A 24,352-nucleotide genomic window follows, 5' to 3' on the forward strand; every position below is an offset into this window, starting at 1 on the left:
AACCTCCACTTGGGGAGATAGACGATTCTTGGTAGCAACTCCCAGACTGTGGAACTCTCTCCCTTCACATATCAAAACTGCCCCCACTCTTATCTGTTTTCGTAGGGCTTTGAAGACTTGGCTCTTTAACCAATAAGTTTGTGTGCTGATTACTGTTTCCTAAAGCATCATACTGCGCCTAGACACCCTCGGGTATTAGCTGCGCATTAAAAATTCCATAAATAAATAAATAAATAAATAAAAAACCTCATCAGTAGTTTTGAGAAATTGGTGGGGATTTCTGTGATGACGTGGGTTTAGCTGTTGCTTCACAGTCAGATCCAACAAACATGAATAGGATCAACAACTTCATGTGCATGTACTACCCTGAGGACTGCCTCAGGCCTCTCCCCATCTCCTCTGCTTATCAGTATCTGCATCATTCCCATGTATCAGCGTCATATAAACATTGTGTGCACTTCTAGGTGTAAGATGACGAAATCCAGACACAAATCAATGGGAAAAGCAATTTGTAGGTTTAAAATAGTTTTATATTGATCACTTAAACAGCATAGTTGGTTCCATTGCGTCAGATACAGCAGACCAGCATCACAGACATATCTAAGTAAAGAGTATTAATCAATGGTCCTCTCCTCATCTAGTCCCGGTTCAGAATCTCCCATTTCCTGTTGTAGCCGGACTTCTACCAAGTCCATTCCATCCTTTCTCTCTGCTCCACTCCGCTGCAAACCAACCTGTGCAGTATGCCGCATTTAGCTGTACCCACCATGCACATTCCCATAACCCTTGCTTTCGTGTGGGCAGTCGCGTGGGCATCCATCTTACTGCTACACACTGCTTTGCCACGGTGAGGCCTAGTTCCAAAACCTTCTCCACATATCTAGTCTGTTTATTACAGGTGATGAGTCTAAGTAAACCCATCTGTATTACTGGCTATAGTTACAATTCAGTTAGTGTTCTTAAAGTTTGAATCACTTCACCCCAAAGAGCACTGTGCAGCCACTGTGGTGTGATGTAATCCATATCTACCCATATCAAATGTATATGTTATTGTCTTGCATTAGGTGAAACTCTCCTGCAGTTACCCAATATAGATGTCCAGTCCCTGTCCCTTCACTCCATGTCACCTCCCCGCGGCGTCTTCAGTGTAGTTGTGCGGGTAGTTGTGTGTGGTATCAACAATGAGGACATTTGAGTGATGTTTGCCCCCGCATCCCATGTCTGGATTTTTCTGAGTTTCTTTCAACTAGCACACCACCATGCATCATGTAAACACTTATAAAACTTAAATAAAAAGTATTTAAGTATTATTTTGTAAAGAAAAGTATTTGTAGATTGCTCTCTATTATTAATAATTATTAGGGAACAAATGTACATCATCATCTTTTGGAACACGCTCATGGTTTTTAATATTGGAACAAGGTAGAGCACAGGTTAAAACATGTGAATGTTTATTTTAAGCTTTTAATGTCCTGTTATTATTTTGAGCATGTTTTTCTGGCCAACCAATTGGGAAATGTTGTTTTTCTTGAGCTTATTAAGACTGTTATTCAATTAATCTTAACCTCTGAAAGTAATTAAGATATACTCTGCATCTTTTAGGGAATTTTCTACAACATACACCTGCCTTAATGTTAGAATACTTGTGTGGTGCCTAATACATTTTTTAATATGCGGAGACTGCTGTTAAATTATAATTGTATGTGTGCTCTTGAAATTGAGCAGTGTATTGACATTCATGAATATTCATGGGTTTCAGGTTTCAATACAGCCAAGGGGGACCTAGTGCGGTCAATCCTCTACGCGAAGCCAGTCGATGCCAAGTTACACCGAGACGCGCTGCGGTTTATCATGTGTCTATTATTCGTGGCTGCAATTGGATTTATATATTCTGTGGTTGTCAACATACAAAATGGGGTAAGTAGACCTGCAGTGAAGGGTGGAGTCTAATCTGTGGTTGACCTGGCAATCAGGACAAAAGCCTTCAACTGGCACTGCCATGGAAATAGTTGAAGGCCTGAGGGTAAACACATGATCAGTTAAAATGCAGAATGTGAAAATGAGAGGCCTGATGATGCCAACATGGATGAGTTCAAGAAATCTTCATGAGTTCTAGACACGCCCTGTTTGTTCCACAATTGTCTTCCCATTGCTGGGGGCTTGTGATCTGTAGATAGAGAGAGGTAGCTTCAAATTGGTTATGATCATGTATTGAACCTTCACAATTTGGCATTTAACTGTATGTGGTTAATTCATTTGTGCTCAAGTTATCATGAATACTAATAGCCCATTGGCTCAGGAAAGAGTTTGAGTTAAACTTGGAACAATGCACATGAGTTAGAGACAACTGATGGTCAAGCAGCATGGCAAAAATGGGGGTGCTAGGGGGCGCACACCAAGATGGCCGCTCTGTAGAGCAGCTCCGCCAGCCGAGCCCATAATCCGCCAAATATCCGTTTTGTTCTGGCTTAGAACATGGCCAAATTAACAGACGCTGTGCGGAAACATGCTGTTGAGGGCTCACGCCAAAGATTGCTGACAGCAGAGGTGATTTCGGTACAGTTAAGAGTCGAGTGAGGTTCCGGGCCTGCGCCGGCAGTGAGGCGGGCCGGGACTGGCCTTGCAGAGTGGGCTGAGGTAGGCCGCAGGGGACGCCGGCTGTGGGCTGAGATCGCTGCGGGGGCTCTGTGCCACTTGTCCTGCGTCCGGGGGGCTGTGCAGTGGGGGCTGGAGGTTGGCGGGCTCCCATTATTTTATTGTGCCTGGGGGAGTGGGCTGCCTTTGAGTCTCTGTCTCGTGGCCTGCCGGTGAGTGTAAGCGGGAGTCAGGGTCCGCCCCCCTCTGGTTGCGGCTAGCGAGCGGGCCTCTGTGGGATGGCTGCTGTCCGGTGCTATGGGGCAGGTTGCGGCCCCAGTGTGTTGGTGCTACGGGCCTACCTGCTGGCTGAGGATTGCTGCGGCAGCTGTCACATGGAGCGCCTAGCTGCAGAACTCCTGCAGACGTCATCCTCTATGTAGCATCTTGCTACAAAAAACCACAGACAATTGAGTCAGAGCCTCTAGATCATCTTGATCAGGGGTTCCAGGATCTGGTGACACAGTGGGGTCAAGCAATGACCCGGTCGAGTCCTGGGAGCACTTCTGAAAGTGAGACACGTTTCTCGTAACTCGGCGGTGGTCAGACTCCGCCGTCAGCATGGTGCCTTTCTGCCGAGTGACCAGTAGTGGTTCATCGCGAAAACGACAGTCTGTTTTCTTCTGTTGGTCTTGTTTCACTAGTACTAGTCTCCTTCGTGCACAGAAGGTGATCTTGCTCTTCGCTTGGCGTCGGCATAGGACTTCATCTTGTCCTTATTTCTCTTGCCATCTCTGCCATCTCTAGATGGTTGTGGGTGGGTAATATAGCTCGCAGTGCTCCATCCCAGGTTGGGATTCGGTTTCTCATGGGGCGACCTAACATCAGCGTGGCAGGACACTTGCCAGTGGTCGAGTGGGGAGTTGTCCTGTAGGCCCTGAGGACCTCGTTGAGAGCGATCTGTAGGTCCTTCTTTTCGGCACAGGCCTGCTGAAATGTTTTCTTGATTGTGGCCATGAAGCGTTCAATGGTGCCATTTGCTTGTGGCCAAAGGGGTGTGATTTTCCTATGATGGAAGTCCAAGTGTCGGGCATATGCTTCAAAGTCATGTCCATTGAAGGGAGGACCATTGTCTGTCTTCACCTCTCTAGGGACACCCCAGGTGGCAAATAATTCATCCAGCACCTTAAGAGTACTGGAGGCACCGGTGGAGGGTACGAACTGTGCGAATGGGAAGCGAGAGTACTCATCAACTATGACTATCACGTACTTGCGAGAAGACAATGGTCCGTAGAAGTCCACAGCAATTTCTTGCCATACTCCCGCCGGTAAGGGGGTCATTTGCAATGGGGCCGGGGGATCACCTTTGCTTGTCAATTGGCACGGGTGACAGTCTTTCAGGGTGGATTCCACCATTTGGTCTAGTAGAGGAAACCACACACGCTCCCTGAGCGCTCGCTTCGTGGATACACCTCCCCGGTGACCTTCATGAGCAAGATCAATGACACCTTGCTGTAGAGTTCTGGGAATCACGATTCGCTGTCCCCGCAGTATGATTCCGTCTGAGGTCACCGACAGTTCTTCATGGACATGCCGGAATGCTTGCAGCTCGTGTCTGGTGTCCAGCTCACTGTCATCATCCTGAGGGTCATGCCTCCACCTGTTGGCTCGAATCTTGCTGAGAACCTTTTGCAGGATGGTGTCCTGCGCGGTGGCGTCTCGAATCATATCCATTGGAATGGCAGGAGGTAGCGCCTGGTCAGCTACGAAATGGATGTATTCCTCAGCAATCGAAGGGTGAGAGTTGGTTGACGCAGGCGGATGGCGAGACATGTAGTCTGCTGGGTTTTCAGACTTTCCCGGCTTGTGTACAATCGTGAAGGTGTACTCCTGAAGCCTCAGGCCCCACCTCTCAATTCTGGGGGGCATTTTGGAACGGGGGTTGCCGTAGATGGTGACTAGCGCCTGGTGATCCGTGATCAGGGTAAAGTGCTTGCCGTAGAGGAAGACATGAAAATGTTCACATGCCCAGACCACTCCTTCTCAGGCTGTGAGTACGCCTTCTCGGGGTCGGACAGGCTGCGGCTAGCATAAGCAACAATACGTCTCTGGTCAGAGTCATGGTCATATTGCGCTAAGATGGCCCCCAACCCTACGGGGCTGGCATCTACGGTGACTTCAGTCATGCGTCTGGGGTTGAAGTAGGAAAGGTTATCGGCCGACTCCACGGCCCTCTTGATCTCTGTGAATGCTTGCTCACACTGAGGAGTCCATTCAAATGGTTGCCATTGCTTGGTCAAGGTGCGGAGCGGGTGGCTGATGGTCGCGTAGTCCTGGATATACCGGGCGCAATAGCTAGCCATTACCAGGAAGGATCTTAGATCGCTGACGTCCTGAGGACACTTGGCGTTGTTCAAGGATGCCACTTTTTCCGGGTCAGGTTTCTTTCCTGCTCCTGAGAAGATGTGACCGAAGAACTTTAGTGTAGATTGGTGAAATTCGCACTTGTCCTTATTCAGGGTCAAGTTCGCATCAAGCAGGGCATGACAGACGCGGTTGAGTGCAATGTCGTGTTCACGGGTGTCGGAGCCATAGACAATGATGTCATCGCTGTAATTGAGCGTATTGGGGATGTTTTGGATGATCTGTCTGATAGCTTCTTGGAAAATTTCAGCAGCTGAAGACACACCAAAGCTTAGTCTCTTATATCGAAAGAGTCCCAGGTCTGTAGCAAAAGTTGTGATGGGGCGTGACTGGGCGTCCAGTTCCAGCTGGTGATAGCCCTTGTTGAGGTCCAATTTAGAGAATACCTTGGCGCCGTTCAATGCCGAGATCATGTCACATAGAAGTGGCCCTGGATGGCGTTCACGTTCTATCGCAGTGTTGGGGATGCGCATGTCGACGCACAGTCTCACTTTGCTGTTGTTGCCCTTTTTTGGTACAACGACTACCGGCGAAACCCACGGGGCCGGACCGTCCGTGCGTTCAATGATGTCGGCAGACAGGAGGTCATTGATCTCTTCTTAGACAGCCTTTTGAAGGTGGAAAGGAACACGCCGGGGGTGCTGAGCAACAGGCCTTATTTGCTTGTTGACATGTAGGTGTAGCTGACGGTTCTTCAGCTTCCCTAGCCGAATGAAAAGGCGAGGAAAACGGTTGACGATGTTCTGGTCATCACAGACTTTGAAGAGGATCTCCACGAGACGGAGACGCTCCGCTGCCGGCAGGCTGAGCAAACAGTCAGCTTCGGGTCCTTTGATGACGTGAATGACTGCATCAATAGTAACATTGTCATGTGCAAGTGTAGTCGGGAATTTGCCAAGACATTGCAGGGGTTTCTTTTACATCCAGGTGTAGACGCGTACAGGTGCATGAGCAAGCGACGGCTTGGGGCGCATCCTCTCATACTCGGTGACAGGGATGTAGTTCAGCGAAGCTCCGCTGTCCATCACGAATTTGGTGTCATGATTCCCTACTTTGATGTGCAACCGAGGGTACTTCTTCAATTGATCTGGGTCTGCGATCATGTTTGCATAGTGCTTCGTGTATTCGGAGCCTCTAGATGAAGATCTGGAGCTCCGGGACGGGGATCTGCGGTCCCATCGCGATCTGTGCGACTCCCTGCTGGAATGAGGGGAGCTGGAGGACCCTGCGTCTGTGTCATTGACGGCTCTAACATGGTGCTTTCTGGTGTCTGATCGGGGCGACCTCCCAGTTCCACTTCGCCTTTCTTTGTTGTATTCGCCACACATTGCTTCGAAGTGGTTTGTACGACCACACTTTCTGCACCGCTGGCCCATGGCAGGGCAGACATCCACGTGAGGGTAGTCATATCCGCACCTGAAGCACCTCCTTGCTCTCTCTGGTCTCTTCTCTCTTCGGCCGGTTTCCCGCCTCCTGTGATCTGAGCGCCTCGAGCGAGACGACGGTCGCGATGTCCACTGATTGTCTCTCGAGCGTCTTCGCCCGCCACCCCGGTCTTGAACTCGATGTGCTTGCTCGTGGCTCACTTTGCGTCCCGATTCAATGGTGGCAGCATGCTCTTCAGCCTGATCGTAGACGCGAGTCAGTTCCTCAATGTCGTCCAGTTCTTGCGGCTTTCTCAGCAGTCGTCTCCTGAGGGATTCTGAGTGGCACCCCTCTATGATCTGAGACTTGATGGCGGCGTCGGTTGAAAAATTGTCGAAGTCGCAGTGCCTCGATAGTCGCCGCAGTCGAGTGATGAATGTGCTCATTGCCTCGTCTTTTCCTTGACGTGCCTGATGGAAGGCATGGCGCTCGTAGTCCACGTTCCTTTTGTGGAGGAATCTCTTGTTTAGTGCGTCGTGCACTTTGTCATACGTTCCGGTGTCTGCGGCAGGGAGATCCTTGATCAGTTTACTGATTTCACTTCCAGCTAGATTCCGGAGAGCTATCAGCTTGTCCTTGTCAACGGTCACTTTGGATCCTTCGAGGTAGTCCTCGAAGTCTTCGAGCCATTCCTGCCACTTGGGGCCCATGCTTCCACCCGTCGTTAAGGTGACTGGCTCTGGGGCCCTCAAATGTGATCCTCCTGCAAAGAGGGGCTTGACGTCATCTCGTTGCGGTGATAGCGCCATGCTGGAAGCTTGTCGATGCCTGTTTGTTTGCTTTTATCAATGCTTGTTTCTTTCTTCTCGCCAATGCTTGTTTATTTGCTTTTGTCAATGCTTGTTTCTTTCTTCTCGCCAATGCTTGTTTATTTGTTTTTGTCAATGCTTGTTTCTGTCTTTATGCCTGACTTCAAAATGGCCGCCTACAGTTTGCACAGGGAAGGTGTCCCAAAAGGTGCCTGACTCAAAGATGGCCGCCGTGGTTATCTGCAGGCACTACTTTCTCTCTCTTCATTCGACCCCTTTTCTTCACGCAGGACTCACCGGCAGTCGTTTTCAGGAGCAGCACCCTCCAGATTCAGCTCCCTCTGGTCACTGCTACAGTCAGGTGAGGTTGGGGTGGGCTCCCGCCTTACTTTGCAGGGTCCTTCGGCGGCAGCGTGCCAAAACCCACGCATCCGGCGTGAGGTTTTCCGACGTCGGAACTCACTCGGGCTCCAATTTCACCGCGCTCAGCAGCGCGTGGCAGCAGACTTTCGTGGGGGCAGTCCACACCAGGATTCACTCTTCTTCGGCCACAGCAGTCATCAGGTGAGGTTGGGGTAGGCTCCCAAATCACTTTCTGGGTTCCCGCTCTTCGGCGCCGATAGCGTGCCAAAGCTCACGCATGGGGCGGGACTCGCGCTTTCGGCACGAAAGGCTTCTTCTTTTTGAGCATTTCAGCGCTCGTGGTAGCGGCTCCCTCTGGGCTCCCACAGTCACGGGAGGGGCAGGGTCATCCTGCTGCTGATCTCTTCTTTCAACTGGCAGCATCACACGGCAGCGGATTCTTCTTTTCGACGCTGCAGGGGACAGGGCGCTCTGATGGGGTTCTGTAGGCTTCAGTCATGCCTATCCCACCTTCGTCGCCAGTTGTAGCATCTTGCTACAAAGAACCACAGACACAGGTTCTTATATTCAGGAGCTTTATTATTAGCAACTTACCCTGTCCCTACACTAACTGCCCTCATCCTGTCCCTACTCCGCCTCTTCCTGTCCCTGACCACCTAGCTCCTCCCACCCAGCTACTAGACTGCTAACACACAACACTCTACTGACCGGCGAGGCCCTCTGATGAACTGCACTGAGAGCCTAGTTCCTGTGCTGTGGATTGCGGAGTACCGCTGATAACAAGACAACGACGTGCTCGCTCTTCCCATTACTTCAGGGCCTCCTGACAATTGAAGCGCTGCGACTATGAGGGTTGTCTGGCCTGGTAGTGCAGCTGAGGCAGAACCCCCCTGCAGCGAGACAAGTCAAAGCGCTGGCGTGGTGTGGACCTAGTGTGCTACCCGCCCCCCCTCCCTCACTTCTGTGGTGGCAATGATGTGCAAAATTGCAGGCCCTTGAACTCACTTGCCCTGAATTAGGAGACATTGCTGCACAGCTTTGCTCCCCACTTGCGATTCTCCACCTACCTGGAGTTGGGCGGTCTGTCAATACTGCCTCCACTTAACTGGATACCTGCACTGTGCAGCTCTCCCCCTCCTTCTATGTGGCTGTGCTGTCTGTCAGGCACATATTCAGGGTGCATACCAGCTTGACGATATTGAGTGCTGCAGCCTGCTCTGTGCCCCTTTCTTTATTCACCGTCTCTTCATACCTCCTGCCTTGCAATGCCTGATGGATGGGATCTTGGTTCCTTTTCTCATTTGTTATTTTTCTGTCTGGACCTAGCTCCGACTACTGCAGAAGGGGGGCACCATCATGGGCAAATCCGAGCGCGGCCATCCGCATCTCACGTTTGAACCACGTAAGACCAGCCGGGCCTCTCAGCATGCTGCCTCTGATTCCGAAGCGGACGATCTGGCTGATCATCTTACTAATATTGACAAAACCCTACTTGCGGTCCAGTCTAGTCTTCAGTCCATGGATGAGAAGATTGACCAATTGAATTTAAGCATGAATCATATGTCCGAAAAATTGAACAAGCACGCACAAGGCCTGTGGGAAGCGGAGACGAGCGTTTCAGATGCGGAGGATGGACTGCAACAGTTTAAGCAAAAACGACATCCATGGAAAAGTTGCTGGCAGTTATACAGGCCCGTAAGGAGTACTTGGAAGCCAGATCGCGTCGCAACAACATGCGCATTACGGGCCTTCCAGAATCCACGAACACTGGCCGCCTGGAAACATATGTGGAAAATCTCCTCCGTGAGATATTTGGGGTGGAACACTTATCCGCGGTATTGATCGTGGAAAGGGCCCATTGTTTTTTGGCCGCCCGCCCACCGCCTGGAACACCGCCGTACCCCATCATTGCCTTCCTTTTGAATTATAGGGACCATGACACTTTGCTCGGGTTGACTCGTGAGAAGGCTCCATCACACATCAGGGGAATGTCCTTGCCTTCTACCCTGACTTCACTGTGGTGGTTCAGGAGGCCAGGAGAGAGTATCAGCCCGTGAAGAATACTTTGCTGTACTTATACATAACAACATAATGTCCGTCTCTTGCTTAACATGGAACGTAAGGGGGCTAAACAAGCCATAGAAGATTTGCCAGGTGATGGCCCATTTAGATCGTCATGGGATTGGCATTGCCATTATACAAGAAACACACCTGTCGCAGGCTACCGATAGATTAGTGGGGAACCACTGGGCTGGTTACTGCCTTGCCTATTCCTACTCCTCCTATAGCCATGGGGTGCTCACACTTGTCTAAAAAGGCCCCCCGTTTACTGCAGTCTGAACATATATTGACAGTGAGGGACGCTATACCATCGTACATGGGAAGCTGAGGGGTATCATTGTCACTATTGTCAACACCTATGGCCCCAACAGAGATGAGCCTGCACTTTATGAGCATATTTTTGCTGCTCTACGTGAGTTTCTGTTTGTGGTGGTTCTCTGGGGGGGGGGGGTCTAAATGCACATTTGGACCCAACCAAAGATAAATCTAGTGGCAGGGAGGGACACTCTCCTGGGGCAGCTTGTGTAATCAAAGACGGAAAGGTTGACCTGGGACTGATGGATATCTAGCGTCACAGACATACTGAGACATTAGAGGGCACACATATCTCCACCGTGTATGGCAGCTGATCTCGCCCTGACTACTGGTTGGTGAGTGAGGAGGCAGTGAACTGGGTAACGGAGGTAGAGAATCTTCCACGCACTTTATCATATCACTGCCCAGTCTGCCTCACCCTTTCTATCCCGCACGCAGTCCCCAAGTCCTTCACGTGGCGATTCCGGCCGGAAGCATTATTGGACCCTCTGTACACGAAGACGATTCGAGAGGCCATCACACAATATTTTGCACATAACAAGGGATCTGTGGACAGCGCTGGGGTGATCTGGGAGAGATTCAAAGCCACCACTCGGGCCACTTGTATAGGCACACCAGCGGGCATTTTAAAAGACCTGAGAGAACAGTTAGCTAAGGTAGAAGCAACACTGAGGAAATTAGAGCAGGAATATGACACAGCACCCTGTGAGTCGACCCTAGAGTCCATTAAAGATATTAAAGGCACATATTCGGGTTATACACCCCGAATATGTGCCTGACAGATGCAAAACTAGCGGAGGAGGAGATGAGATATGTCTCTAAGTGCCATGCAGCTTGTGTGTATGGGGAGGGTGGTAGGCAGGGACATCACTTAGCCACAAAATAAAGCACCATATCGAAAGGGAGATCATTACTAAGATCACAGATGACACGGGTCAGGACCACTACAAAATCCCAGACATTACGGACCAATTCCGGCAATTCTATGCAACACTGTACACATCACAAGGCAAAATTAACACTGCCGACCTCAACGTCTATCTCTCACAGACAGCCATTGCATGGCTGTCGGAGGGTCAGAGAGCATACCTTAATCAGCCGATCATGTTGGAAGATATTCGGGCGTCGATCAATGCCTTACCCAACAAGACAGCACCGGGTTCTGATGGGTTCCCAAGTGGATTTTATAAAGCTTATGCAGAAGTACTTACCCGTTATTTATTAGAAATGTATGCTGAAGCGTATGATCTAGGGGTGTTGCCACCGACTCTCCGCGAGGCACTCATTATCACACTACTTAAGAAGAACAACCCCCCCCCACTCACTGTGAATCGTACAGGTCGCTTTCGCTTACTAATACGGATGTAAAAATTCTGGCGAAGATTCTGTCCACCCGTCTTCAGCCACTCATGCAAAAATTGGTCTAACCAGATCAGTCTGGTTTTATACCGGAGCGATCTACCTCCCACAATTTGCGGACACTGTTTGCTATGCTTCACACTCTTAATCCTGAATTTCCGGCAGTGGCTGTCATGCTTGACGCTGCAAAGGCGTTAGATTCCATCGAATGGGATTATCTCTTCTATGAGTTACAGCGGATGGAAATTTCACCTCTCTTTGTTAATTGGGTGAGACTTCTATGTATGGAGCCCATAGCGCGCCTCCGAGTGGAGGGCTACACCTCTGACCCTATATGGATCACTATGGGCACCCGACAGGGGTGCCAACTATCGCCACTGTCATTTGCCTTCACGCTGGAAACACTAGCTTGCCGTATTAGGGAATCTTACGAACACGTGGCTCTCAACTTCCACCACCGGCCGGTCATCATTTTTCTTTATGCGGATTACATGCTGCTCTTTATACACGAGCCCCGCACTTATCTAGTGCCAGTTCTACGTGAGTATATCCACTTTGGTTGTTTTTCAGGCCTACCCATAAACCGGTCCAAATCTGTAATGATGTCACTGACGGAGTGTACCCTTCCACATGAACCTGAATTTCCCCTCATGTGGGCCACAGGCTCGGTTAAAAACCTGGGGGGGTGGATTCTTCAGAACCCAGAGGTCGTTATCCTTGAGAACTATGGTACGGCCGCCACGGTGCTGGAACAACAAATGGATAGATGGGTGAAACTCCTGCTTTCCCTTGCAGATCACAATGCACTGATCAAAATGCTGATGTTACCTAAATGTGTATATCTTTTTAGTAACATCCCACTGCAACTCATGCAACATTTTATTAAAACTATACATACTCTGTTGCTTTGTCTCATCTGGGGTGGCCGACAAGCACGTTTTTTTTTTAATATCACTTCAGTCATGTTTTTTCCAACTTGAACAGGTGAAAGTATATTCTTGCCACAATCTTTCTCCTTCTTTGCTTTTGTCTGATACAATTTGACAGGAAGATAGGCGCGTGCTACTTCATGTGAAGCACTTGACACCAGTATAAACAACGGTATCACATAGCACTATTTAAGGCAAGTACATATTTCCAGCATAAAATCTCTTAAATATGGGAAACAACATTAGTCATAGGCTAACAGCTAGGGCTCTCGACCTCGGACCTGGGGATCTGGGTTCGAGTCTCGGTAACGATGCCAAAAACCCCCTGTGAATCTGGGCAAAACACTCAATCTCCCTGTGCCTAAAATGAACGTGTGTCCTCATGTAACGTAACTGGTGCTCTGTAAAGCGCTCTGATACCCGGTTCGGTTCGGGTCTAGTTCATGCTATATAAAACTCTGCAAAAAAAAAAACATACATCAATTAGGCCCTTAGGGGCATATTAACAAGATGTGCGTATATTTCACTGTCGCCGGCTATCGTCTGATTTTTTCGCCGTCTTAGTGCATTATTATCAACGCGCAACACGTAGGCGATAGTAAAATCCTGCGATAGCCGGCGATAGTGAACATTAGCGCGTGAAAACAAGCATTGTTATCATGCGCTAATGTGTGCCTTGATAATATGAGGGGGGTGGATTCAGCTTTATGATCCACGCCTCCATGTTATCAATGCCTAACGCCCGGTCAGAGCAGGCGTTGGGAGACCTGCGATAAACGGGTTTATCGCAGGTCTTTTCCTCCCAACGCCTGCCTTGGTGATAGGGTGTTCCCACCTCCAACCACATTTTACATGTGGTTGGACATGGGAACGCCCACTTTGCATGTCATTAGCGATGTTTCTCGCTGACATGCAAAGTGGGCTTGAGGCAGGCGTGTACAGAAAATCAGGCCCTGTGATTTTCAAAGAATGAATTCCAATTATTAAATTAAAAACAAGTGGGTGGGGGACCCTAAGATGGACTATTCTCCCTGAATCTACAGATAATAAGTTGTGTCACTGTCTATCAAAACAAAATTATGCAACTAGGTTTTTTGAAATGTATTTTTACAATTTATTAGATTCCTCCCTTTAGGGTTACATTCTAAAATTAATAAAACCCATCGTATTATGATGTACATGATCAAATATTAAAAACAGTAAAAAAAACAGTTGACGCGGCGTTTCGGTGTTGTTAGAATGGTGTCACCTTCATCAGGACATTGACATTGTTATACTTGCAATCTTAAGTGGAAGATTTCTTTAGGCGGACTCTGTAGTTCAATATTTAAGAAGTACCGCTCAGGTTTCGTCTTGTGATCTGACGTGCTCGATAACAGTATCGGTGCATACAATGGGCACGAAGTAGCCACCGTATTATATTTACAGGTTCTTCCTCTTTGGGATAACAGATTCCTTCTTTGATTTGGAATCGGATCTAAATGCCGTTTGTAGTTAGGCGATAATTATAGCTCTCTGGTGATATTTTGCTCCTTCACTCCTGTGCCTGTCGTGAAGAGTCCGGCCTCCCTGCTACAGCGTGCCCGTGTCCTCATGGATCAAACAAACGGTCCCAACGAATAAACACATAGGACATGAACAACGATTTTGAGGACGCTACCTTGGGCACCAAAAGAGAAATTAAGGCCATACTGAAAAAATTATTAGTTTGCTCCAAGGGACAATGGAACCTGAGAGATAAATAAATTTGGGAACACATATTTGAGATTCCAGTATATTACGGTGGCCTTTTTCCTTTTGTTGATAAATACACTGATATTTCTTGCGTTATCATTGGACTTGGTTTGTTGATGAAGACACGTTGATGCAACACTATCTCCGGGTCTGACACACTAACTGCAGTAAACAGGAGCATTAGAAACATTTGGACAAAATCATTCGTTACCAATTCCTTAACTGTGGAAATCAATGAGAAGAATATAGACTCAGACACCAACCTTCGCTTTAAAATATCTAGAAGCCTTGAGGAAGTCACATGACGTGACGAAACACGTGTCAGCTGTTGTCTCTTGTGGACCAGGAAGAGGAGGACATATAAATATCAATTGTCCCTTATTTCACTTACCATCCTCTCCTGGCCAGTTTTCACCAGTGAAATTTGTACTATTTTATGTCTGCCGTATAAATTATTGTGACTGTGCTCACTAATGCGTGTTAATAAAATACCTTTTTTGTAAGAACCCAAATTGTGGCTTGTGGATGAATGCCTAGATCTATGCACAGAGTAAGTCCTATTTTGAACAAATATTGACCTAAATTGTCACAACTGAGTGCCGGGAGATTGGATTATAAAGTTTGCATCACTTAGGGATTGTCTTTGATATTCCCTTTGTTTTTGTGCACCTAGGTAGTAGGGTGCGTTTTTTCCCAAGAGGCACCAACCCCAAATGTAAATGTGAAAACGATAAACATTGTTGCATTCCCCAAATGTATAGTCCGATCTGATTGTACTGTTAAATGAGGTGCGCCTCCGTAGCATTACTGCCAGTGAAATTGTATAGGGCGCTGGAAGTATCGCCGCTTTCTCGGCAAATTGTGCAGAGAAATCGGCGATACTTCAGCTTGTTAATATGCCCCTTAGTTTCTTTAGTGTATTACTAATTGTGATAATTATTATTACAATGATACAAGATTTGCTTCTTAGTGGCCATGTCTATGGCCTGGAGTACAGCCATCCATACTAAATAACACTTATTTCCTTAGTCTCTTGTAGGTGAAACAGTGATTTTGGCAATATTTCTTATCACGATTGTAGTCCCTCCGTCCTTGCCCGCTGCTCTCGCGGTTGGAGTCTTGTATGCACAGAAAAGGTTGAAAAAAAGCGGAATTTTTTGCATCAGCTCTCAAAAAATCAACCTTTGTGGCTGGCTCAATCTCTTCTGCTTTGACAAAGTAAGTGCAAATGTTGCCCATTATTTAAAATGCATTTTGTTTCTTAAACTCTGGGTGTGTCCTGTTCTTGTGTTAATTTATTTTCATATCAAAAGAAAAGTGCAACCCCATCTTGTTTTTAATCAGATATTGGTTATCAAAGAAGCCCTCTTCTGCAGCTAGACTTAAACAGCCTGACTGGAAAACTGACCTCATCTATGTGTACCCCATATAGACCTCAAAAGTTGTACCCCATTTCCATGCTAAGGCATTCACTGCTTCTGGGCTTGCATCCATGTTCCAGTTGTCAAACTTTGACCCAGTCTGCGTGCCCTTCCCCCATATTCTGCCCACCCCTCTGTGTCATTCACCAGGTGCTCCTGAACGGTGCCACCAGCTCTCGACTAGTCCAAGATGGCGCCTGCGTACACCAAACCATCCCCTCTGCTAAGGTCCTGGCACAGTTTGGGTTCATGATAATAATAACTAAGCATTGGTATCACACAACTCTCTGAAAAGCACCACGAACACCAACCACATTCTTCTGTTCCCATGCATTTATGCTACATTTTTACCACAGATGAAGCAGTTAGGATAATGTTTTACTGCAAATCTTGCTGAAGTGGCAAAAAAAAGGGGAATTTGGGAAAGTTATTCCTTCAAGCATAGGAGGAAACTCCAGAACTTTCACAGATTAAATCAGGGTAATGTAGGTTTCCGCCAGGCCAACTACTCTTTGTTTTGAGGAGGATGAAACACCCTCACTGACCACTGCATATGTGTGAAGGGTTCCAGGACATGTAAATATACTCAGTAGCCGGTATGTTTCCTTTGCTATAGTTTGCTTTTTTGAAGCCCCAAAACATGTTATACTTTCTCTCCGGCTTTGAGAGAAGGTGAACAGGAGAGGAGAAGCCATAAGAAGAGCAGGAAGACATAGAAATGGAAGTTGCTATTACTGGGGTTTCCAGGTTGGCCACAGAGTCCATTTTGTGGTGATTTTCACCCTTCCACGAGGAGATACAAATGAAGAAATATGTGACTTGTACTTTGTGCTGGAAGAAGCTGAGGAGGGACAACTGAGGAAATGTGGCTTTGGAACTCTGTTGATCCACAAGCATCTTGGAGCTGGGAGAGAACAGCAGTTCATGTCTGAAAAGAGGAGCAGAGATGCGATAGAGGCGACTCTTCTGGGTGCCCCCCAGAGAGACAAGTGGCTGCTTGAGAATCCATTCTGCAAGACAGACACCAGGGCACTCATCCTTCCTCTTAAACTGTGGAATTGCATTTTTGGGTGTTTCGCCTAGTAATAGCGGTGAAGACAAATGGGGAGAGGAAGGAGAAAACAGAAAAAAATTAGGCAAAAGCAGGAGAAAGCACTCAGAAAAAGGGGAGAGAAAGGATGAAGTGGTAAAAAACAAGGCAAAAGTAGGAGAAAGAATTCAGAAAAATATGGGAGAGGAAAGAGAAAGTGGTGAAAATGAGGCAAAAGCAGGGAAAACACTCATAAAACAGGGGGAAAGGAGAGAGAATGCAGTAAAAACAAGGCAAATGCAGGAAAAGCACTCAGAAATATGGGGGGAAGGAAGGAGCAAACACTAAAAACTAGGTAGAAGCTGGAAAGCACCGTTACGTTACGTTATGGTATGCTACATTATGTTATGTATTGTTATGTTATGCTATGTTATGGTATTTTATGTTATTAAATGTTATGTTATGGTATCTGAGAGTGATTGTATGTGTGAGTGGCTGATTGAGTGAGTGAGTGGCTGTATGGGTATGTGAGTAGGTGTCTGAGTGGTTATATGAGTGAGTGAGTGAGTGAGTGAGTGAGTGAGTGAGAGTGAGTGAGTGTGAGTGAGAGTGAGTGAGTGGCTGTATGGGTATGTGAGTAGGTGTCTGAGTGGTTATATGAGTGAGTGAGTGAGTGAGAGTGAGAGTGAGTGAGTGTGAGAGAGAGTGAGTGAGTGGCTGTATGGGTATGTGAGTAGGTGTCTGAGTGGTTATATGAGTGAGTTAGTAAGAGTGAGTGAGAGAGTGAGAGAGTGAGAGAGTGAGTGAGTGAGTGTTTGAGTGGTTGTTCAAGGATGACTTCAGCGCAGCGAGGTGAACTTTAAAATACCTGCTAGAGGCATTTCCATGATCCACTCTAGAAAGCACCAATGATTAAGGAACCCATTGAGTTAAAGTTTATGTTTGTATGTGTGTGTTTGTGTGTGTGTCTGTGTATACATATAAACATATATACAGGATGGAGTGAGGTACTCAGCAGAGTGTGCATGTGGCCCGCGTGTGCCCCCTGCTGTGTGTAGCTGAAGTCGGTGTGCAGCGGGGTTTGAACTCATGAGCCCTGAGGAGCCAATCTCCACTGCGTAGAGCCAAAGCCAGGGTTCATCGTACAGAAGTTGGAAGAGGTGTATCACAAAATATTGTAGAAAAGGCCTTGTCAAGGGTAGGTAATGGGTTCTGCTTCTTATTTTTAAATGATAAAATATTTACTTTAAAAAAAAACACTGAATTTGAAGTTATAGATCTGAGAAAAGCAAAACCCTGTTCATGACCTCACACAATAACATCACTTATGACACACCAAACCATATCATTGATATTATAGGTGAAAACATCTGACTTGAGGGCATTTCTATTATTCATGTTATCATATATGACATTACCAATGACATCACTAATATTAGTGTTGGAGCTATCATTATGTGAGAGGATACTGTGTGCACCTCAAGAAGAGAAAAGAAGCAACTAAAGCTCACACTGTGATAAGCACAAGTGGGATGAATACACCCAGGGATTAAATACCCCGAGTGAAGAAAGCTGGTCAAATTCTCACAACAAAAGCTGTGGGAACTTCATGAAGGGCGAAAGGGGTGAGATGTCAGAGTGGCATTAAAGTATGTAGGGCCCGATTCACAGAACTAACTTAAGACAAAATCCTAAACCTACTACCATTTTGGTATTCACAGAAGACACTTACTCATTTTGGTATTCACAGAAGTTAGGAATCCTAACTTTAGGACTCCTTAATGCCTTCTGTGAATATCGAAAGTCTTAAAGTTAGGATTTATCTCAGTTTAGGAGTCCTAAAGTTAGGAGTCCTAACTTTACTACTCCTAAATAACCCTGGGCGAAGCACTACGCTACGCTTGCGTAGTTTGCGAAGTTTGCTCAACTTCGCACTACGCGAGCTGCACTTAGCACAGTGCAAACACGCGTAGCGCAGCGTAGCGTAGCGTAGCGCAGCGGTCAGTTTTTGCTTGTTTGTGGTCCTCAAAGTCATGTTTGCGACCGCGAGCAAGCAAAATGACATCCCGGCGAGACTCTCAACGCGGGGAGGTCAGGTTTCTCATTGCGAGTGGTTGCGTATGCTCGCGACTGCTTGTGATGAGAAACTACCAGTTCGCGTTGAGAAAGCTGGCGCTCGAGTAAAAATCTACTCGAGCGGCAGAAAACTACAGCTCGCACTGTGCAAGATGCCGTTTTCAATGATTGCACAGTGCCGGATGCTTGTTCGCACTGTGCAATCATTGAAAATGCATCTTGCACAGTGCGAACATGCTACTACACAGCTCGCGTAGTGCTACGTAAAGTTTGCGTAGTGCGAAGTGCACTTCGCGTAGCTTCACGTAGCACTACTTCGCGAACTACGCCCACCCTTACTCCTAAACTGAGAAAAATCTAATTTTTAAGACTTTTGGTATTCACAGAAGGCATTTAGGAGTCCTAAAGTTAGGAGTCCTAACTTTACTACTCCTAAACTGAGAAAAATCCTAACATTAAGACTTTCGGTATTCACAGAAATAATTTAAGAGTCCTAAAGTTAGGACTCCTAACTTCTGTGAATACCGAATGAGTAAGTGTCTTCTGTGAATACCGAAATGAGTAAGTGCCTTCTGTGAATACCATAATGGTAGTAAGTTTAGGATTTTGTCTTAAGTTAGTTGTGTGAATCAGGTCCGTAGTAAGTATGGGTTACCCTGTGTCAATCAACAGAGTGGTTTTATATGTTTGTCTTTCTGTGTCAATATTGACAGAAATAGTTTTTTGAACAGGAGGTAGAAGTAGTGGATTATAAGAAAAAATGTCTTTGTCAAGAAGAGGTATTGAGTTCTCATGCTCCTCTTCATATGTTTAAAACACTCACTTAAAAACAAAACAGTGAACATGAAGTTATTGTTGAAGGAAACCCACATTCTCCTTGTGACCTCACAGAATGACATCCCAGATAATACCACATCTCAAATGTCAACATTAATAATATCACTGATGGAGTCACATATGACATCCACAGTGACATCATCAAGAATATCACTGTAGACCAAATATAATGTGATAACTGACTGTGTGCACCTCCATCAAGCAGGAGAAGTTACATCTCACACTGTAATAAACACAGGTGGAAGCACTCTGTGTGCCCTGGGAGTTGAGCTGGTTACCCACCTGAGGAGTGTGAGGCCTTGGAGTGTGGTTGAAGTATGTAACAAATAACAGGTACCCTGTCTCAGACAACATGCGGTTGTGTACGTGAGTTCCTTGTATGTTTACATGTGTTCCTTGAAAGTGTACACAGTTCCTACAGTCACAATTCTCATTGGTACTAAAAGCTGAAGTTACTAATTCATGATTGCTTTGCTTATTTCAAATTAGACTGGCACCCTGACAGAAGAGGGGCTGGACCTCTGGGGGATTATTCCATCAAGGGGACAGAGGTATGTCTTAGAAGTCAAGTATCTTAATTACTCCTGCCAGGAGTTTGAACTGAAGATTTGTCATCATGAAGCACAATAACATTTGTATTGATTTTTTGCATTGGTAAGAGAAAGATGTTGTGTCTTATTCTCTTCTGATCAATGTCCTTGCTGAATTTAAATACAACTATTCAGCAGTGCACTTGTACAGTTGTCCTCATGGCCTCAACGGTGCGATCTCTTTGCTTGATTTAGAACCTGGTATATTTCTGTCTTTGGTGTCACCATCCTCATTGGACTGTCCAAGCCGCAGGGCACTGTTGGTGGCCAAACCTTGACCAGAGGCTCACCTGGTCACTCTCAGCAGTGGACACACCATGCAGTGACACGTGATCACACATGTGAGGGACAGTTCAGGAAGGGTAGACATGAGGATTTAGAGCCCTCCTCCCCACCTCCAAACCCCACTGCTGCATCCCATGAAGGTGCTCCAGAAGTTAAAATGGCTGATGTTGAATATGAGACCTTTCCAATGGCGCAGGCTGAACTTGAGTTTTGAGCTATTAATGCAAAACAAATAAACATCTTAGGGGAGGTATGGGTTTCAGTCATATGGTATAATGTATTTTTAAATATAATGGGCTTAAAGTAGGTAGTGCAAGTTTACCCCTCCACATATGTTCACCAAGGCTACCCATCTCTTCTATTGCTTACCACCACCTCAGTGTAAATACAATAGCATCAAGCTAGACATTAACATCAAACCTCTTTTTAAATCTTCCTTTTAAATGAGTTAGAGGAGGTTGTTTTGTCCCCATACATTCATTTTATTACTAATAATTTACACAGTTAGTAACTCGGCATATTGTAAAGTGTATCTTTTTATAGAGTTTGTTGTTTCATTTGTCTTCATTGGAAAGCAGAATACACTGCCTTTGACAGCGTTTATACTATAACTTGAAAGTGGTATAAGAGCAGCCTCCACTTCTGAGCACTTTCCTCTGATGGATGCTTCTGCTATGCAGCACTTGCAGCACATTTTAAGTCAAACCAGACGTCTTGGTGACGGTGTCCAAGGTGCCCGCGCCCCAAGCACCAACTTCCACTTTCCGTTCCTTCCATTTTAACCCGTTTACTGCTTCGAATGTTCAGCGCCTGTTCTGAGCGTTCGAAGAAACGGGTGCGGCCGCGTCGGCCGTTGGACGTGCGCAGCACCAGGGAGGTAGCTCACGCGACGTCCAATGGCCGACGGCAGCAGCGAAGGGGTTAAGAACATAGCTAACCTCACTTGGCACCAGCACACTATGTTCTATTCTCCGGATGATGCTGGCCACATTGGATCGCAACTCCATTACCCCGGCCCTGGCGGCCCACAACTTTAGGGCCCAACGGCCGCCCTCCATGGATCAGAGTTATGGGCTGGCGAAATCCTACAGCCTTTAATTGTTGGGGAAAATAAAATTATGAGATTGTTTACATCACTCCCCTGAAATACCTCAGTGATCATGCTAACATATGACATTCGCATTAAAAGATTGGAACACTTCGCGATTTAGAGATCTTTGTCCTTTCGGGTTAGCATTTGGACCAGTGAGGAATTAAAAACACACAGGCAGACACTGCGTCAACTATTGAAACTTGATGTCCAGCTCACGGCCCCTGGTTTGTCCACATGCCAAAATGGCTCCTTGGATTTGGGTCTAAGTAGGTTTTGGGTAAACCCCCGCCTACTGATGCCAGATTCAAAGAGCGAGAACAAGCGTATTTATTGGAACTTTATCCTGCTTAGAGTCACTTTAGGTTGCGCTCCAGGGAGACTTACCGCACCATTTCTGTCTATTAAAAAGATCCAAAGTTTTGAGCAATTGTTGGACGAGATTGAACCTCAATTAGCAAAGACACTTTATTTGAAGTTAGATATGAGATACTCCAGATACATTATTTTCCAGGCAAGTGGGTCATGTCACAGACTGTGGGAAGGGACCCTAAGGGTACCCTATGTTCATTGGGCTCAAATGAAGACATTGCACATATGTTATTCTCTCGCCCTGCATACGGAATTCCCAGAAGAAAATGGATGGAGCCGCTGAGACAGAACTTGAATGCCAGAAATGATCTCAATGTGCAACAAGGGGGTGAGCTTTTACCAACGTCCAAACTAGGGTACAATATTTCTTAGTAATCTATACATTCATTAATAACTACCTTCAATTATTAAGTGGTTATGATCCATTTTTTTCACCTTTTATTATTTCATTCATTTTAAATGCAAGTGTAATCGACATTTAATATATGTCATTTGAGAAAAACAGTACATGCTACAGTTCAACACCAACATAGTGACACAACATTAGAAATGCTACAAAATCGGCAAAATCAAATGCTTACAAATAACACAATATGATAAAGGACAGACCCGTCCTTACTAAACCCTCTCTGCAACGCAGCTCTCTGGATGTACCTGGTGGGCTAGTTGGACCCAGGAACCCTCGGTTTGCGGAGTGCTGCAGTTAGGGGGCGGGCGGGTCCTCTGTAGCGATGCTTGCTTTCTTTCTTTTTATTTCATTTTACAAGGGGGGTTGTGTGGCCTCCTTTCTTTTACATTAATTGGGTACCCCATCCCCCAGGGCCTGCTCTTTTAAAAAAAAAAAAAATGGGAAGGGGGCAGCGCAACCCCGCTCCCGAGGCCAATTTCGGCCCGGGGACAGCATCCCCCGGGGCATGGCCACATGTTGTTCTTTTTGGGAATTATTTCTAAAGGAGGGGGGCTGTGTGCCCCCTTCCTTAGGCCTCTGGTGGCCCCGGGGACCCCATCCCCGGGGCAATGCCTAATTTTCTTTAAAAAACATTTTTATTTCTTGACGGAGGGGGCTGCGTGGCCCCCTCCTGGGCCACCTCTAGCCCCAGGGACCCCATCACCCAGTGTCGGCCCTATCCGTTAGGGACCGTGGGGGAGCCCCAATGCCCACCCGGTCCCACTGGCTGCCCGCCTCCTGCGGGAGCTGGCATTTCTTTTCCAGGCGGGGAGTTGCTGTCATGCAGGATAGGAGCTAACCTGGATAGACCTTTTTTTTGAGAATTTTGCGAAGATTTGTCAAACAAAGCCAAAGTTATTAGCAAATTAAAAAACGCATTTCCTATGGAAGCTAGGTCCTAACTATAACTACCTACTGGTGACCACCAGTGTGTATATATATACACAAACACACAAGCAGTAGGCGATCCAGGAGTTCAATACCATGTACTTTTCTACACACGTACAAATTAAAAAAATATATGGGTAATAAGAGGCCATCCTCCAACACTTTCCCATCCTTTAAAAGGACTGATCTCTACTCTGTCTAGAGCAGGTTTAAATCCTTTTTCGAGATGAGAAGGAATTTCCTGGAAGTGGGAAGAAATTCCTGGAATTCAGGAGTAAGCCAGAAACACTTCCTGGGAAGCTCTTTGGATGTAGATTTATGTTCTTGAAATAATCATAGCCTCAGGGTCTTACAGTGACAGTCATTTGAAATGTTTGGTTGGCATAAGCCTCAGACATCTTCTCCTACGCGAGCTTCACTGCATCAGACCATTTAATATTAATTGTTCACATTTATTTATTGGTATTCCGCAAAGTAAACATTTGTTTTTCCCTCAGTTTTCAGAGCGTTCATGGTTTCGGCTCAGGTGATGCTTTACCCTGGGGACCTCTCCTGGGAGCTCTGGCCGGCTGCCACTCTCTGATATATCTCGACGGGAGAGTCCGGGGAGACCCAATAGATCTGAAGATGTTTGAAGGAACCCGCTGGGTAAGGTCCACCAGTGCTTTTCATGATCTAGTTCAAATACGTCAATATGTTCATCAACGATACAAATGACGGGCGAGGCATTGCATTGGCTCTCCATTTTGCATTGGTTTTTTCCAGCAATGGCATCATTAGGAGGCCTAAATAGGATGATCAAAATCCAATTGCCTCTTCCCAGTGCTGCTTCCCAACAAGCACTGCATTCCACCACGCCTCTGGGCTTGAGGATGCCCGGCTGGGGTTGAGACCAATTGTCAAATCATACACTAGAGGGTCCCTTTGAAGGTGGTCCTCATGGGTCTTTGTGATGCTTTGACAAGCTTATGTTACTTAACGTACCCTCTGCTAAATCTCTGAAGTCTACCTCGGCTTCCCCTCCTTGATTTATAATTATATTCAGAAAAGCCACTTTATGGGCAAGAATTCGCTAATTGATTGATTGATTGATTGTGGGTTTCTAAAGCCCTAGAATCGACTCCCGAAGGAGTATCTCTACACTGTAGACCTCTGGGGAACCCGTCCTGGCTATCCCTGTGAGATGGTCCCTACTGGGTATCTCCAAGGTGAAACCAGGCATCCCCGGCGTATGTGGGGGGCTGTTGTGGAGATGAGGCAAGCTAATGCCCAGAATTGCCGAGTGTGTTCCCTGGTTAGAGTAGGCACCGAGACGAGAATTATCGAGTCCGTTGACCCTGGTCCAAGACCCTGCCGCGTCGGGGATTGAATCCTGGTCCCGG

At 46.6% G+C, this 24,352-nt stretch overlaps 1 protein-coding gene across 1 annotated transcript in view; it reads left to right on the plus strand.

The window, feature by feature from the left end:
* The window catches only part of LOC144770018 (putative cation-transporting ATPase 13A4), a 380,863-nt gene that overhangs the window by 70,161 nt on the left and 286,350 nt on the right, over positions 1-24,352 (plus strand). The window contains exons 9-12 of the mRNA XM_078654211.1: positions 1,760-1,917; positions 14,963-15,151; positions 19,787-19,848; positions 23,468-23,618. Coding sequence (XP_078510337.1) covers positions 1,760-1,917; positions 14,963-15,151; positions 19,787-19,848; positions 23,468-23,618 — 560 coding nt within the window. The remainder of the gene's footprint in view (positions 1-1,759; positions 1,918-14,962; positions 15,152-19,786; positions 19,849-23,467; positions 23,619-24,352) is intronic.

This window comes from Lissotriton helveticus, chromosome 7 (assembly GCF_964261635.1).
Source record: "Lissotriton helveticus chromosome 7, aLisHel1.1, whole genome shotgun sequence".
Taxonomy (NCBI): domain Eukaryota; kingdom Metazoa; phylum Chordata; class Amphibia; order Caudata; family Salamandridae; genus Lissotriton; species Lissotriton helveticus.